General features: G+C 41.8%; 1 protein-coding gene across 4 annotated transcripts in view; it reads left to right on the top strand.

The window, feature by feature from the left end:
- LOC109894964 (titin) overlaps positions 1-16,124 on the top strand; it is a 56,960-nt gene that overhangs the window by 21,137 nt on the left and 19,699 nt on the right. For 2 of the 4 annotated variants that reach the window (XM_031829650.1, XM_031829649.1), the window contains exons 2-12: positions 2,001-2,137; positions 4,617-4,716; positions 6,275-6,360; positions 6,642-6,813; positions 8,974-9,153; positions 9,619-9,741; positions 9,877-10,010; positions 13,561-13,591; positions 13,693-13,786; positions 13,910-14,021; positions 14,110-15,323. In XM_031829650.1, the coding sequence (XP_031685510.1) occupies positions 2,003-2,137; positions 4,617-4,716; positions 6,275-6,360; positions 6,642-6,813; positions 8,974-9,153; positions 9,619-9,741; positions 9,877-10,010; positions 13,561-13,591; positions 13,693-13,786; positions 13,910-14,021; positions 14,110-15,323 (2,381 nt within the window). In that variant the 5' untranslated portion in view covers positions 2,001-2,002. Of the gene's footprint in view, positions 1-2,000; positions 2,138-4,616; positions 4,717-6,274; positions 6,361-6,641; positions 6,814-8,973; positions 9,154-9,618; positions 9,742-9,876; positions 10,011-12,424; positions 12,513-13,560; positions 13,592-13,692; positions 13,787-13,909; positions 14,022-14,109; positions 15,324-16,124 lie in introns of those variants that run through there. The other 2 variants (XM_031829651.1, XM_031829652.1) reach the window with 2 other exon arrangements.

Raw genomic sequence — 16,124 nt, 5'->3', positions numbered from 1 at the left:
CCTCTTCTGTTGTCTATATGAAGCTGAAATGACCTTGACCACCCGTTAGTTGGACACACACGTAAGCATGAAAGATCAAAGCAGGATTATTGGTATTTGTTGTGACAAGTGGATTAGATTCGATGACAATGACAGCTCAGTAGAAGAGTAATCCGCTACTTCCCTGCGTAGATGAAACCACGCTAGTCTAGACTATTGTTTGAATGTACTGTATATACAATATACAAACTGAATGACCAAGGCTGGTGGTAGAGATATGTTTTCTTTGTTCCAAAATGCTATTGTCCTAATAACGTAATCTACTTTGGGCTGTTCAGATGGTCATGAGAAATTCATTAGACTAATATAATTATTATAATAGACTTCAATAGACTAATATAATTATTATAATAGACTTCAATAGACTAATGTAATTATTATAGACTTCAATAGACTAATGTAATAAAATAAAAAAGATAACAGCACATCATTTAATTACAAAATAGAATGTTATAATACAAATGTTAGAAGATACACAGATGACTGCATTCCTTTTGTTGTGAAAGGCCCAAATCTGCAGTCACTTTCTGAAGATCTGTCACAGTCTTGTCTGCGAACTGCTAGTCAACAAGTAGTAAGAATTAAACGATCAGCTTGTTGGAGCTTCATCAGCTCATCCACCGAAGGCCTACTTGATTCTCTTGCACTTTGGGAGATATTGTTTTTAGAACCACTGCTCTGTTGTCTTTAAGTGTACAAAACATTAGGAACTATTTCCTAATATTTAGTTGCACTCCATTTTTCAGAACAGCCTCAATTTGTCGGGGCATGGACTATTTTTTAATTTTTTAAATGTAACCTTTATTTAACTTGGCAAGTCAGTTAAGAACAAATAATTATTTACAATGACGGCCTACCAAAAGGCCACCACGGGGGCTGGGATAAAAAAAATATATATATATGACAAAACACACATCACGACAAGAGAGATAACACTACATAAAGAGAGACCTAAGACAACATAGCAAGGCAGCAACACATAACAACACAGCATGGTAGCATAACATGACAACTACAGGGTAGCAGCACAACAGGGTAGCAGCACAACAGGGTAGCAGCACAACATGGTAGCAGCACAACATGACAACAGGGTAGCAGCATAACAGGGTAGCAGCACAACAGGGTAGCAACATAACATGACAACTACAGGGTAGCAGCACAACATGGTACAAACATTATTGTGCACAGACAACAATACATCACACAAAGCAGCCACAACTGTCAGTAAGTGTCCATGATTGAGTCTTTGAATGGAGAGATTGAGATAAAACTGTCCAGTTTGAGTGTTTGTTGCAGCTCGTTCCAGTCGCTAGCTGCAGCGAACTGAAAAGAGGAGCGACCCAGGGATGCGTGTGCTTTGGGGACTACAAGGTGTCGAAAGCTTCCCACAGTTGTGTCAAGTTGACTGGATGTCCTTTAGGTTGTGGACCATTCGATACACACAGGGAAACTGTTGAGCTTGAAAAACCCAGCAGCGTTGCAGTTCCTTCTTTAACCCAGCAGTGTTGCAAAAAATCCTTCTTTAACCTGTCTCCTCCCCTTTATCTACACTAATTTGAAGTGGATTTAACAAGTGACATCAATAAGGGATCATAGCTTTCACTTGGACTCATCTGGTCAGGCTATGTCATGGAAAGAGCATGTTTTGCACACTGGCACACAGTTTATGTCTGCAGGGATGGAGGCAGGTCATGTCAATGATTCTCTGTACTGCCTGATACCATTAGAGCTGCATGTCAATCTGCAACTTGCATATGTGAAAAGGGCTTATTGCTCAGTTCCAAACAGTTGAACTAGTGTACTCCCAAAATAAGCATCATGCCTGTGTCACTGCCTTTTTCAAAGTCCCCCAGTCCCATGACAACGACACGTCACATGTGAAATGTAGGATTATATAAAAGGACAAAAATATGTGTCTACACACTGCTTGTCTGTGAACGGAGGGCTCTGTGTTCCTGTAGGGATGGAGTTCCCTGTGGACGGCCTGGTCAGCGTGAGCCAAGAGATCCTGGAGAGATCAGCCCAGGACTACATGAACAGCCTTCTCCACAGCCCCCTTGACTCACCCCAACACCTCACCCTCGCAAACAACACACAGGTAAATAGACCCTCACTCTGCCACACTGGTAAATATCAAATCAAGTCAAATTTGATTGGTCACAGACATGGTTAGCAGATGTTAATGCGAGTGTAGCGAAATGCTTGTGCTTCTGGTTCCGACACAGCAGTAATATCTCACAAGTGAGCTAACAATTCCCCAACAACTACCGTATACACATATATCTAAAGGGTGAATGAGAATATGTACATATTAATATATGGATGAGCGATGGCCGAGCGGCATAGGCAAGGTGCAGTAGATGGTATAAAATACAGTATATACATATGATAAGAATAATGTAAGATATGTAAACATTATTAAAGTGGCATTGTTTAAAGTGACCCATTTGTTAAAGTGGCCAGTGATTGGGTCTCCATGTAGGCAGCAGCCTCTGAGTTAGTGATGGCTGTTAAGCAGTCTGATGGCCTTGAGATAAAGACTGAAGAACAGCTTCTATCCTCACTCTGTCACACTCTAACACAGGTAACTAAACCAGATGAAACAGATAAAATAACTGTGCAGTGTTTGCCATGTGTTACAGTTAAAGTTAGCTAGCTAACAATTCCATAGCCACAACAAAGTAATGAGCTGTGGGTGAGAAGCTTGGATCCAGTGCTGCACAACATCGAATCAAATGTATTTATAAAGCCTTTTTTTTCACATCAGCCCATGTCACAAAGTTCTAAACAGAAACCCAGCTTAAAACCCCAAATAGCAAGCAATGCAGATCTAAAAACACAGTGGCTAGGAAAAACTCCCTAGAAAGGCAGGAACCTAGGAAGAGGAACCTAGGAAGAGGAACCAGGCTCTGAAGGGGGGCCAGTCCTCATCTGGCTGTGCCGGGTGGAGATTATAACATACATAGATAACGTGCATAGATGACCAGCAGGGTTAAATAATAATAATCACAGTGGTTGTAGAGGGAGCAATAGGTCAGCACCTCAGGAGTAAATGTCAGTTGACTTTTCTTAGCTGATCAGACAGCAGGTGCAGTAGAGAGAGAGTCGAAAACAACAGGTCTGGGACAGGTAGCACGTCCGGGGAACAGGTCAGGATTCCATAGCCGCAGGCCGAACAGTTGAAACTGGAGCAGCAGCACGACCAGGTGGATTGGGGACAACAAGGAGTCATCAGGCCAGGTAGTCCTGAGGCGTGGTCCTAGGGCTCAGGTCCTCAGAGAGAGAGAAAGAGACAGATAGAGGGAGCATACTAAAATTCACAAAGGACACTTGATAAGACAGGAGAAATACTCCAAATATAACAGACTGACCCTAGCCCCCAAGACAAACTATTGCAGCATAAATACTGGAGGCTGAGACAGGAGGGGTCGGGGGACACTGTGGCCCCTTCCGACGATACCCTCGGACAGGGCCAACCAGGCAGGATATAACCCCACCCACTTTGCCAAGGCACAGCTCCCACACCACCAGAGGGATATCTTCAAAACACCAACTTACTTCTGAGACAAGGCTGAGTATAGCCCACGAAGATCTCCCCCACAGCACGAACCCAAGGGGGGCACCAACCCGGACAGGAAGATCACGTTAGTGACTCAACCCACTTAAGTGATGCACCCCTCCTAGGGACGGCATGGAAGAGCACCAGTAAGCCAGTGACTCAGCCCCCATAATAGGGTCAGAGGCAGAGAACCCCAGTGTAGGGGAACCGGCCAGGAAGAGACGGCAAGGGCGGTTTGTCACTCCAGTGCCTTTCTGTTCACCTTCACACTCCTGGGCCCGACTCCACTCAATCATATGACCTACTGAAGTGATGAGTCTTCAATAATAACTTAAAGGTTGAGACCGAGTCTGCATCTCTCACATGGGTAGGCAGACCATTCTATACAAATGTAGCTCTATAGGAGAAAGCCCTGCCTCCAGCTGTTTGCTTAGAAATTCTAGGAACAATAAAAGAGGCCTGCTTCTTGTGTAGGTAAGTACGGCAGGACCAAATCAGAGAGATGGGTAGGAGCAAGCCCATTTAATGCTTTGTAGGTTAGCAGTAAAACCTTAGTCAGCCCTTGCCTTAACAGGAAGCCAGTGTAGGGAGGCTAGCATTGGAGTAATATGATCAATTTTTTGGGTTCTAGTCAAGATTCTAGCAGCCGTATTTAGATTCTGCATCATTTTTGGACAGAAAGTTTCAGATTTTTGCAATGTTACGTAGATGGAAAAAAAAGCTGTCCTTGAAACAGTCTTGATATGTTCGTGAAAAGAGAGATCAGGATCCAGAGTAACGCCGAGATCCTTCAGTTTTATTTGAGACTGTACAACCATCCAGGTTAATTGTCAGATTCAACAGAAGGGTATGTTGTCTTGAAACCAGGGGAAACCAGCTGTAGACATTCAGGGACAAGAGTTTCTCTTTGGTCTGGCAAATATAATATGATATAATTCATGTAATTTGAAATATTCTGTCACGTTGATACTATAAGCTAATGGTTGAACTTTGACCTTGTGCTCATGTCCTCTCCCAGGTGCCCATTGGTCTTTCCAATGTGGGTTTCGTTCCTCTATATGGAGACAACATGAGACAGAAAGTCCTCGCCCTGTTCTCCCAACAGGACCAGTTTACAGGTGACTGAATTACTCACACTGTTTTATGGGGAAAGTGTTGCTGGTGTTGACACAAAATGCTCATGGTTAAACTGGGCTAGTTTAGTTTGAAACATGGTTTGTTCAAATCTTCTCTCCTAACAAATAATTGTGTAATGACCCAATCTATGTTGTGTGTCTTCAGGAACAACATGATATATATACACACATCCCAAATTATTGGCACCCTTGACAAATGAGCAAAAATACTGAGTAAAATATCCCCATAACAGCAATAGATACTGGGTAAAATATCCCCATAACAGCAATAGATACTGGGTAAAATATCCCCATAACAGCAATAGATACTGAGTAAAATATCCCCATAACAGCAATAGATACTGAGTAAAATATCCCCATAACAGCAATAGATACTGAGTAAAATATCCCCATAACAGCAATAGATACTGAGTAAAATATCCCCATAACAGCAATAGATAGAGTAAAATAGCCCCATAACAGCAAAGATCCACCACCATATTAAACAGTAGGTAAACACATTATGCTTATCACATTCTTCTTTCAACGCCAAACCCACCACTGGTGTGTGTGGCCAAATAGGAAAATAGTGCTATCATGCAACAAAATGTAAACGCCTTGGGTGTTTGCTAAATGGCAATGGGATTGGAACCATCGCTATGGTCAGATGACATGAAAATAGAGCTCTTTGGTAATGCACACCAGTGATGGGTTTCATGTTGAAAGAAGGATGCGTAGGCAGAAAATAAACCCCCCCCCCCATACCTACCGTTTAATATGGTGGTGGATCTTTGATGTTATGGGGCTTCCACTGGTCCTGGGGCCCTTGTTGAACTTTACCCAGTACCAGGACATTTTATCCAAAAACCTGGTTGGCTCTGCCAGGAGGCTGAAACTTGGCAGCAAGTGGATCGTCCAGCAATACAATAATCCTAAGCAACACATCAAAATCCACAAATAAATGGTTAATTGACCACAAAAATCAACATTTGGCCATCTCAGTCTCCGGACTTGAACCTCATTGAAAACCTGTGGTTTGAATTGAAGAGGGCAGTCCATAAGCACAGACAAAGGATATCAAGGTATAAGATCCCTCCCAATGTGTTCTCCAACCTCAAAACATTTTAGAATAAGGCTCCTTGCAAGGTGAGGTATTGAAAACAGTGGTGCCAATGAACTTGTTGAAACAAAGCTCTTTTTCTGAGCAATTGCGTTAGGACAAAGAATGATTTTTTTTCTTCTCAATTTTTACAATTTACACACATCTTTATCAAGGGTGGAAATAATTGTGGACCTAACTATTTACCAAATTGAATAAATATCTATTCTATATATATTTATTTAACTAGGCAAGTCAGTTAAGAACAAATTCTTATTTTCTTTGACAGCCTAGGGGCAGAACAGATTTTTAGCTTGTTAGCTCCGGGATTTGAACTAGCAACCTTTCGGTTACAGGCCCAACGCTCTAACCACTAGGCTACCTGCCTCCCCAAACGTTTAAAAGGAGTTTATATATAGTTGATATGTTGTATTTATCTACTGTTTGTGTATTTTCTCTTAGCGGTGGGGCTGTACCTGTTGGATCAATGGTGGTCACTGGAGAATATCTTAAAAACAGCAAACTCTGCCAAAGATGGAGCTGTGGAGGTATGATTAGTTGCCTCTCCTTTGAAAACAAAATAACTGTTGTTTGTTGGAATTAGACAACCCTTGTAGAGATATACAAAATAGCACGTGCATCAGTTTTCACTATTGTTGTAAAAGTTACACAATTATAAAAGTTAAAAAGTTTGAAAATAAGATGCATCCAAGATAACTCAAATAAAATTGTGAGTTTATTTGATCATATCTTATTGGAGAATGTGACAGTATGAGTCAGTGAATTAAGAGACACTTAGTGGTGCTGACATGGTTGTGTTTATCTTCAGGTGGAGACCATCGGGGAGCGGATAGTTCTGTACGTTTTGAACCGTGTGGTGTACAGAGCCAAGGAGCTTAGTTCAGGCGAACTACCTTTCCTCTGCCACGGAGAGAACGACTACGCCAAGATCCTTTGGAAAGACGGACAGGCTGTCGGCTTCTACTCAGTCAAACCTCCAGGTACGAAACAGCTTTTATTGTTGTGAGTAACAAACCATCCTCCACTAAGTAGCACCTTTTTGGGTGATGCATGACACCCATCTTAGGCTAGAATCCTCATCACTTATGCGATATTACATGGTGGCACTGAGGTTAGTTAGTTTATTTAACAGCACCATAACTATGGTTGACCGTTAATAATACATTTTTCAGATACTGAAGATCAAATCAATTTTATTTATATAGCCCTTCGTACATCAGCTGATATCTCAAAGTGCTGTACAGAAACCCAGCCTAAAACCCCAAACGGCAAGCAATGCAGGTGTAGAAGCATTGTGTGTGTTCGTTGTGAGTTAAGCATTATCTGTGTTATACATAGAAATATCTATGAGAAGTGAACACTGGATACGTACGTACTGCATGCAGGGCTGTAGTGCTGCTATTGCCGCGGGAACGGCGCTACATACATGGAGCTGGTAGAGATATTTCTGGAAAATGCGCTCTGATCAAATTCTAAATAAATTACATTTCATTACCACTCAAATTCAATCAAAACGATAGAATGGCCTACTAAATACTGTAAATATCTATGCTAGAATGTCTGTCTTCAAAAACAATTTGTTATGGACTTAGATCACTTGCCTTACTCTCCGAGTGCTTGGCTTACAGAAACGTACCCCACTCTATAGCGTATGCAGACAAACTGATTCCCTGCATGAACCTTATCACACCAACGAGATCTAGGATCCAAATTCACCATGTGTCTGCCTTGATGTTTATAAAACTCCATGGACCACCTCTTGTGCAGTGGAACCCAGAACAATGTGACCCACACTGCATTCTGGGACAGGACACTTGGTTAATGGTGTTGTCCTTTAACCACCATTTAAAGGGCGCACAAATCGCTTAAAATAACCCTCAACAAGATCTGCTGCCTACATTTAGTCATACTCATAACTTCAGTATTATTACAAATCGAAGATACCACTTCGCACAATGGTGCTCCTTTAGTAAAGTTCAAAGCCAAATCAATATCTCACAAGATCAATGATTCATTAGTTGGCCTATTTTCAATAACAGAACCACGTAACTCTCATGTGGCCAAACCTCAATAGCGTGCAACACTAGTCAGGCCTGTGTGGCCTGTTTTGATTGAAACTACATAGGCCTACAAGAAAAGTGAATAATTTTCACCGGTAAAACATGAAGAATTAGCATTCACAATTGACAGTGATGACAGCCTATTTTGAAATGAGGAATGCCTAACTTGGCAATCAGTGTGGGAATAGAAAGCGGTTGCAATTGGAAGATGCATTTTATGCATAGACCTATTCTAGAATGATATTCAATAGGTTACATCTGTCAGTACAACCTTTGATGGCTGACAATTTAATTAAAAGGGCCCAACCCCCTAAAAAAAACACTATACCCGTTATGAATCCCTTTGGCCCAGCAGTCTAGGAGGGGGGGGGGGGGGGAATGGTAACGAGACCTGTAACATAACTCATGCAAGTGTAATAGTGACAAAGTAACAGCGAGAACAAAAGCCCCACAGACAACTTAATTATTTGAAAACACGTGGTAAGGGGGGGGGGGGGGGCAGGAAGGTGCAGAGCTGGACCCAAGGAAACAAACAAAATATCCAAAAACACCCTTAAGCTAGACTAGCCTACAGCTAACTAACCAAAAATAGTGGGTGGTCCGCCCAGTTCTACCTAGTTTTCTTAGACAAAGTAGTCCTACAGGTAGTGTATCCCCATGTTCAACTTGTCTTGGTTCCCACTTTTCCCACCATCAAACAAACACCAAAACAACATAACAATACTCACAGGTGGTGACAAAGTGATATGCAGGTGCTAAAAGAAAAGTGAAATTTACAGAGCAATTGCATGACAGAGAGGTTGGGCTTTAGAGAAAACAACTGACAGGGGTTTTTAAACTAAGGGAAAGGGAATGTGATAGGGTAATGAAATAGGAGGTGTGTCTTCTGATTAGCGACTGATTGGTGACTGATTAGGGAATGATGATTGCCACCTGTGAGGAGGGGGTAAGGAGAGAAAAGAAGTACACACACAGGATAACTGTAACAATACCACTGACTGTATGAATGCTGTCTGTACTTCTATACATACTGTATGTCTGGCTATCTTGACATGTCATCTCCATTTGTTTTCCCTATAGGCAGCTTGTGCAGTTCCTTCTTAACCCAATGCTATCACATTCCTGTCATGGATTCCATATTCGTCAGGAAGTGTCACCGTGGCAACGGTCTGGGTCTTCAGATGCTGGAGAACTTTGTTGACAGTTTCAAAGAGGAATACCTTGGGTTGAGATACCCCCTTTCAAAAGCTATGTACAGAGGTAATCATCAACCTTTTCTACTAGTTGTTCACACAGAGAAATACAAGGGTTTTTGAGAGATCTCAAAACGTCCCAGACTTCCCTAACTTCCCAGACTTCCCTAACGTCCCAGACTTCCCTAACGTCCCAGACTTCCCTAACGTCCCTAACGTCCCAGACTTCCCTAACGTCCCAGACTTCCCTAACGTCCCAGACTTCCCTAACTTCCCAGACTTCCCTAACGTCTCAGACTTCCCTAACGTCCCTAACGTCCCAGACTTCCCTAACGTCCCTAACGTCCCAGACTTCCCTAACGTCCCTAACGTCCCAGACTTCCCTAACGTCCCAGACTTCCCTAACGTCCCAGACTTCCCTAACTTCCCAGACTTCCCAGACTTCCCTAACATCCCAGACTTCCCTAACTTGCGGCCATCAGCCTACAATACAAGTCCACTTTCCTAACAACTGCTCTGTATTGTTCTCCAGTGTGTGGGAAGTATCTGAGCCTGTACCCAGCCCACAGAGACCTACTGTGGGAAGTGGAGAGTGTTGGAGGACCCAGCCAGAGGACCAACATAGCCAACAAGATCCAGGCCATGGCCATGAGCAGTACGTTTATCACAGATTTCAAATGGACGTCCCCTAAGTGTCTTGATTTCTGTATTTAGGTGGCTAGATTGACTCCTCATTATATGCCTTAAACATAGACAATTCTCAACAAAACAATGGATTTTCTTCCCTCAGCCTTATCCAAGAACCTGTCTTTTACGGAGCACTCTGTAGTGAACCGTGACGTGGTTGAAAACGAAGTGGTTATGGAGGAAGTGACTTCACACTTACAGGAACAGGAAGCCATGGAGTACACCGTTGAAATTGTGGTATGTTTTATAAATCTAACAATAGATTTAAAGTAAATAAGTAGGGATGGGCGGTATACCGTTTTACTTTATATCGGTATTGATGCACGGAGCATTTTGGGTTTTCATTTGAACTCCTATAATGTTATTTCAATGTTTAGTTTGTTAAATGTGATATGCAACTACAGCATGTGTAATGTCAGTTTTTATAGTTTACTCCGTTTTGCTACTTGAGTCGTCTTTCTCCCTCTTCTCCTGCTGCACGCCACTTCCCACACCAAGCCCTGCCCCCTGTCACTCAAGGAGAGAACAGTTGCTCAACCATGGAGTCACAAGCACCTCCTTGCAGTTCACTCTGCAGCGTAGTCAGTATGCATGGTCGGATATATGCAGCAAGATGTTGGTGACATGTGTTCTATAATTACACTATTACTTAGTTTTTTTTACTGCTAGTTTGTCTTTTATTTGCAAGTTGTGTCTAAAATAAATATTGTTAGCCTAATGCTAATTAGCTGGCTTGCTAAATGTACTTAGAGTCAGAGCAAACACAGCTATCTAATACAGCCTTGTACCAACGCTGGTGTAGGCATAGATAAGCATTTTGTTTATACAACGGTGTCTTCTAAGTCAAAGAGAAATAGGCAAAGCATGAAAATGTTAGCTAGCTACATGAGGTAAGAAAACATGTAAAGCAACATCTAATTACGGTCATGTGGAAACACAGACCAACAATTTGGTTCCTACCATGTCAATAATTGGCTAATTCATTCATTGTCATGTCAAACAACAATGTATTCAAGGTGCTGCCCACTATATTCCACTATAGAATTAGAATAATCACTCTATTTCCATGATTCCAACAGTTCACAATTACCTATGTGCTTGCCTATATCATGCAGCCCTGTGTAGCACAGTGTGGAAATGATAACAAAAGTGCATGAAGTGCAGAAATTCATGAAAATGCTTTTTTTTTTTTTAAGTTGGATTGAAAGGAATAAAACAAAACAGAAAGGAGAAAGCCAGATTGAAATCACATAATGTATGTGTTGCTACCCTAGGATCATGAACTGCTCACTACAGACCAGGGATCAAACCCCAGTCTGTAGTGACGCCTCAAGCACTGCAATGCAGTGCCTTAGATCGCTGCGCCACTCGGGAGGCCCAAATCAATGCATTTCTAAATGAATTTTGTACCTTTGCCCCAGAAGCATTTAACTGCAGTGTACTATCTCATCATATGAATGAATGTGCCTACCTGATGTAGGGGACACAGTGACCAGTGGGAGTTGGGGCCAATTTCATCATAAAACATTTCCTTGGTGTTAATTACAGCCTGTGAGCAAATTTAAAATGTAAATGTTGATGGTTTGGATTACGGGATGCCAAGGTCATGTTTTCCAGATTCTGTTCCAGTTGAAGGGTTATTCAGATTCAATTAGATATGTTGACCATATTGTTTTAATGGCTATCTCAGAATATGAGCAAATACAAAAGTTGTTTATATATTATAGTGATCAGTCCAGAGGGTTTATTTGTAAAGCCCATCTTTGGATGGTTTGGTAGTTGGGTTTCCAAAGAGACAACATAGCTGACCTAAGTTGTAAATATAGAAGGAAATAAGTTGCCTGGTAATGTGTATCTTTCAAATCTTGGAATGCTCTCAAATAGTTATTGTCCATGATATTGGTAAAGGACCATTGGGGGGGGATCCAAAAGTGTGACTGGAAATACAATTAAAAGTTTGGTGGACGATAGTCCTCCTACTGTACATCTTTCCCTCTTTGTAAATTTGTTCATTTTATCCGGGATCGTTTACCTTGTCATGTACATTTGTTAAACCGCACTATGAATTTTATCCCAATAGCCAGAAGGGGGAGCAATGGGAAGCATTGAACTACAGAAATTCAGTCGTGGCAATATATTCATTTTGACAATAGATATTCTGCCGGTTAAAGAAACTGGGATATTACTCCATCTACTGAGGTCGGATTCAATTGATTTGAAGAAAGAGATTAGGGCTGGGCGATATGGACAGATCATATATCACAGTATTTTACTGTTGGAATCATGAAAATAGAATGATTGTTCTAATTCTATAGAAGCACATAGAATACATTGTTGTTTGACAGGACAACGAAAAGAAAGAAAATCTGGCATCTGTAAGGAATGACGCTGGAGAAGAGAAGCAGGTACAGGGAGTCAACGTTTAATCGGAACAGACATGAAAACAGGAACAGCGTCATAACTGGGTCAAACACAGACGTAAGACAATCAGTACAGCAGTGGAGAACAGAGCTGGGGAACTGACACATATAGGGGAGGTAATAAACAGGTGATTGAGTCCAGGTGAGTCCAATAATTTGCTGATGGGCATGACGAGGGAAGGCAGGTGTGCGTAATGATGGTGGCAGGAGTGTGTAATGCAGGGCAGCCTGGTGCCCTTGAGCGCTGGGGGGGAAGAGTGGGAGCAGGCGTGACAGCATCGTTGCATCCATCTGACCATGCAGAGTGAACGGCAAGAAGGTACTCGTGACTCTGTGGTCGAACAACTTCTCTCCCCTTGAGTGACAGGAGGCAGGGCTTGCTGTGGTTTGTAGTAGGCATGCAGCAGCAAGAGGGAGAGAGAAGACTCAAGTAGCAAATGGAGTAAAGTATAAAAACATGACATTATACGCGTCATAGTTGTGTATCACATTTAACAAACCAAACATTCAAATACCGTTATAGAAGGTAGAGTAAAAACAACAGTTCTATACCTCAACACTGGCATATAGTCAAATACGGTGTAGCACCCTGCACTAGTAGAGATATAGTAAAATATGGTATAGCACCCTGCACCAGTAGAGATATAGTCAATTACCGTATAGCATCCTGCACCAGTAGAGATATAGTCAAATATTGTCTGCGTATAATGAGATGAAGTGATCTGTACATTGGTGTTATTTCCTTTGATTGAGGAATTGCCTGGGCATGGGGATAATAAGAATAGCAAAGGTGAAATTGGATCGCCTTCTCTGCTGCTTCCAGTGGTTCTGAACAGAGCAGAGCAGATATAGTTTGTTATAACCATGGCTGAGGGATTGGCATATATAGAATTCTAATCATACTAATGAAATTGGAACCAATACTCATATGTTCCAAGACAGACAATAGATATGTCTATACTAGTCTATCAAAAAGCATTGAGAGATAATACAGTTGTTGTTTCTGATGAAGCAACCAAATTTCGGTAATTAAATCTCGAGATGGGACGACAAAAAAAAAAAGTTTTTGTATTGTATTATTTACTTATGTACAATCAATTAGTGTAGTGGAAGGTAAACGCATGGTAAACTCAGTTTACCCAGTTTTTTTTTTACAAGACAGTTTACCCACCTTTTGGGGAAAAAGTGCATTGAAAGTTATAGGGAGTATACATTTTCCCCTGCGTCCGGCGATCCGAGGTAACCCACATATATATTTTGTTGTACCACTACATCAATGTGTACAATGGAATTATGTTTTTCTTTCATAAAATGATACCTTATTCACTCTTAACACATGGTCTACAATCACATTTCTCTGTTCATAGGAGGAAGTTACACTGGTCAGGGTGCCAAAAGGCAAGTATTGGTTGATTCATTTTCTGGATCTTCGCGATAACATACAAAATCTAACAATAGACTTCTCTTCCTAATTGCCAATTTGTGGTGAATGTTTTCAGAGAATGAAGAAATGCCGGTTACAACCAGAGGAAGGAGCAGCGGCCTCAAACGCAAGAAGATCTTAGAGGAAAGCAAATCAGAGAAAGTCCTCAGGTAGCAGAGAATGTGAATATTGCTTGGTTTCAAATGTTCATGGAATACAGTAAAACACATGAACAGTTAAATAGATATTGCCTAAATGAAGGCAACTCACTTTGGCATGTCTGTGTTGTTTAGGATTGAGGATATTGAAGCAGAGGGGGAGACTCCCAAAGAGAAGCCAGTGGCAGAGCATCAGCAAGAGAATAAAGACGTTGTTGCTGAATCTGACAAAGAGGAGTTGGCTGAGGTACAAATACAATTCGTCTTTGTTTTTCAAGTGTCCAGGAGTAAGGAGTCTTAAGTGACACACTCTCTTTTAAAAATGTTTTTGACAGGATGTCATTGACACGGCCATGGAGGACACAGCAGTAGAGCCTGAGCTTGGAGAGGAGATTGGAGAGACTGTTACAAGACGGACACTTCAGATTCAGAAAGCCGCTGTGTTGCTGGTGGACCTGAAAGAAACCTTGCAACCACAAGTGGAGGTAGAAAATGTGGCCTCAGAGATAGAGGTGGAGGAGGAGGAGGCTCCAAAGGAGGTGGCAGAAACCGATGAAGAAACAGCCGAAGAACCCTCTAAGGAGGAAAAGAAAAGAAGCCTCACAAAACCTGTTGAGGTAAAGGAGAAGACAGTGAACGAGGAGCAGCCAGCAGTTGAGAAACCTGCTGAGGTAAAGGAGAAGACAGTGAACGAGGAGCAGCCAGCAGTTGAGAAACCTGCTGAGGTAAAGGAGAAGACAGTGAAAGAAGAGCAGCCAGCAGTTGAGAAACCTGCTGAGGTAAAGGAGAAGACAGTGAATGAGGAGCAGCCAGCAGTTGAGAAACCTGCTGAGGTAAAGGAGAAGATCTCACCACCTGAAAAGGAAGTGGTAGCTCCAGTGGTAGAAACAAGAGTCCTTCGGAGAGGAATAAAAAGTGTACCAGCTACCCCGACTCCAAAACGCAAGTACACAAGAAGAGTCAAACAACCTGTGGAAGAGGAGAATGAGGAAGAGGTGGCTGAGGAAGAAGTAGAGGCAGCTGTAGTGGAAGCCAAAGTTCTGAGAAGAGGAAGGAGATCTGCCCCTCCTCCTGCCCATGCCACACCTAAATGCAAATCCACCCCAACTGTTGTTGAAGCGGAAGAGGCAGAAAAAACGGATGAAATGACAGAGGAGGAAGTAGACGACAAAGTCCAGGAAAAAGCTGTTGAGGAAGAGAAGGCTACAACAACAAGCCAAGAGGAAGAGGAAGTGGAAAGCTTTGAGGAGGTTGTGGAAGTTCCTCCAGTTGTGGAAACTAGAGCTAAGAGGAGCAGGACAAAAACACTCACAGCAGCCACACCCAAACGAAAGTCCTTACGAAGCAAGTCGTCTGTGGATTATAAGGAACAAGATGCAGAGGAGGAGGAAACAGGAAATGAATCCACAGTGGAAGAAGGGGAGGATAATGTAGTGGCAGAAGAGGTGAGCGTAGTAGAGGAGGAAGAAGGGTTCCCTGTGGCTGAGGTTGCTGTTGTTGAGGAGACGGAGAAGCAGCCTGAGGAACACAAATCAGAGAAAGTCATCAGGTAACAGAGAATGGGAATATTGATTTGTTTCAAGTGTTTATGGAATACAGTACAACATATGAAAAGTTAATTGCAGTGGTTTCAGAAAGTATTCGTACCTGCTGACTTGTTCCACATGTTCTTATGTTACGGCCTGTGTTCAAAATGGATTAAATGTATATATTCACCCATCTACACATAATACCCTATAATGACAAAGTGAATACATGTTTTTAGATATTTTAGCACATTTATTGAAAGTGAAATACAGAAATATCTCATTTATATAAGTATTTACACCCCTGAGTCAATACATGTTGGAATCACCTTTGGCAGTGATGACAGCTGTGAGTCTTTTTCTGGGTAAGTCTCTGAGAAGTTTGCACACCTGGATGTACAATATTTGCCCATTGTGGTTTTAAAAATTCTTCAAGCTTTGTCAAATTGGTTATTGATCATTGCTAGACAACCATTTTCAATTCTTGCCATATATTTTCAAGCAGATTTAAGTCAAAACTGTAACTCGGCCACTCAAGAACATACACTTTTTTTCTTAGTAAGCAACTCCATTGTAGATTTGGCCTTGTGTTTTAGGTTATTGTCCTGCTGAAAGGTGAATTAATTTCCCAATATATGGTGGAAAGTAGACTAAACCAGGTTTTCCTCTAGGATTTTGCCTGTGCTTAGCCCCATTCATTTTTTTTTGCCTGAAAAACTCCCCAGTTCTTTAACAATTATAACTATACCCATAACATGATTCAGCCACCACTATGCTTGAAAATATGCAGAGTGGTAGTAATATGTTGTATTTGATTTGCCCCA

This window comes from Oncorhynchus kisutch, linkage group LG8 (genome assembly GCF_002021735.2).
Source record: "Oncorhynchus kisutch isolate 150728-3 linkage group LG8, Okis_V2, whole genome shotgun sequence".
Classification (NCBI taxonomy): Eukaryota; Metazoa; Chordata; class Actinopteri; order Salmoniformes; family Salmonidae; genus Oncorhynchus; species Oncorhynchus kisutch.
The sequence above is the reverse complement of the archived record's forward strand: the minus strand, read 5'-3'. Positions and strand labels throughout refer to the sequence as shown.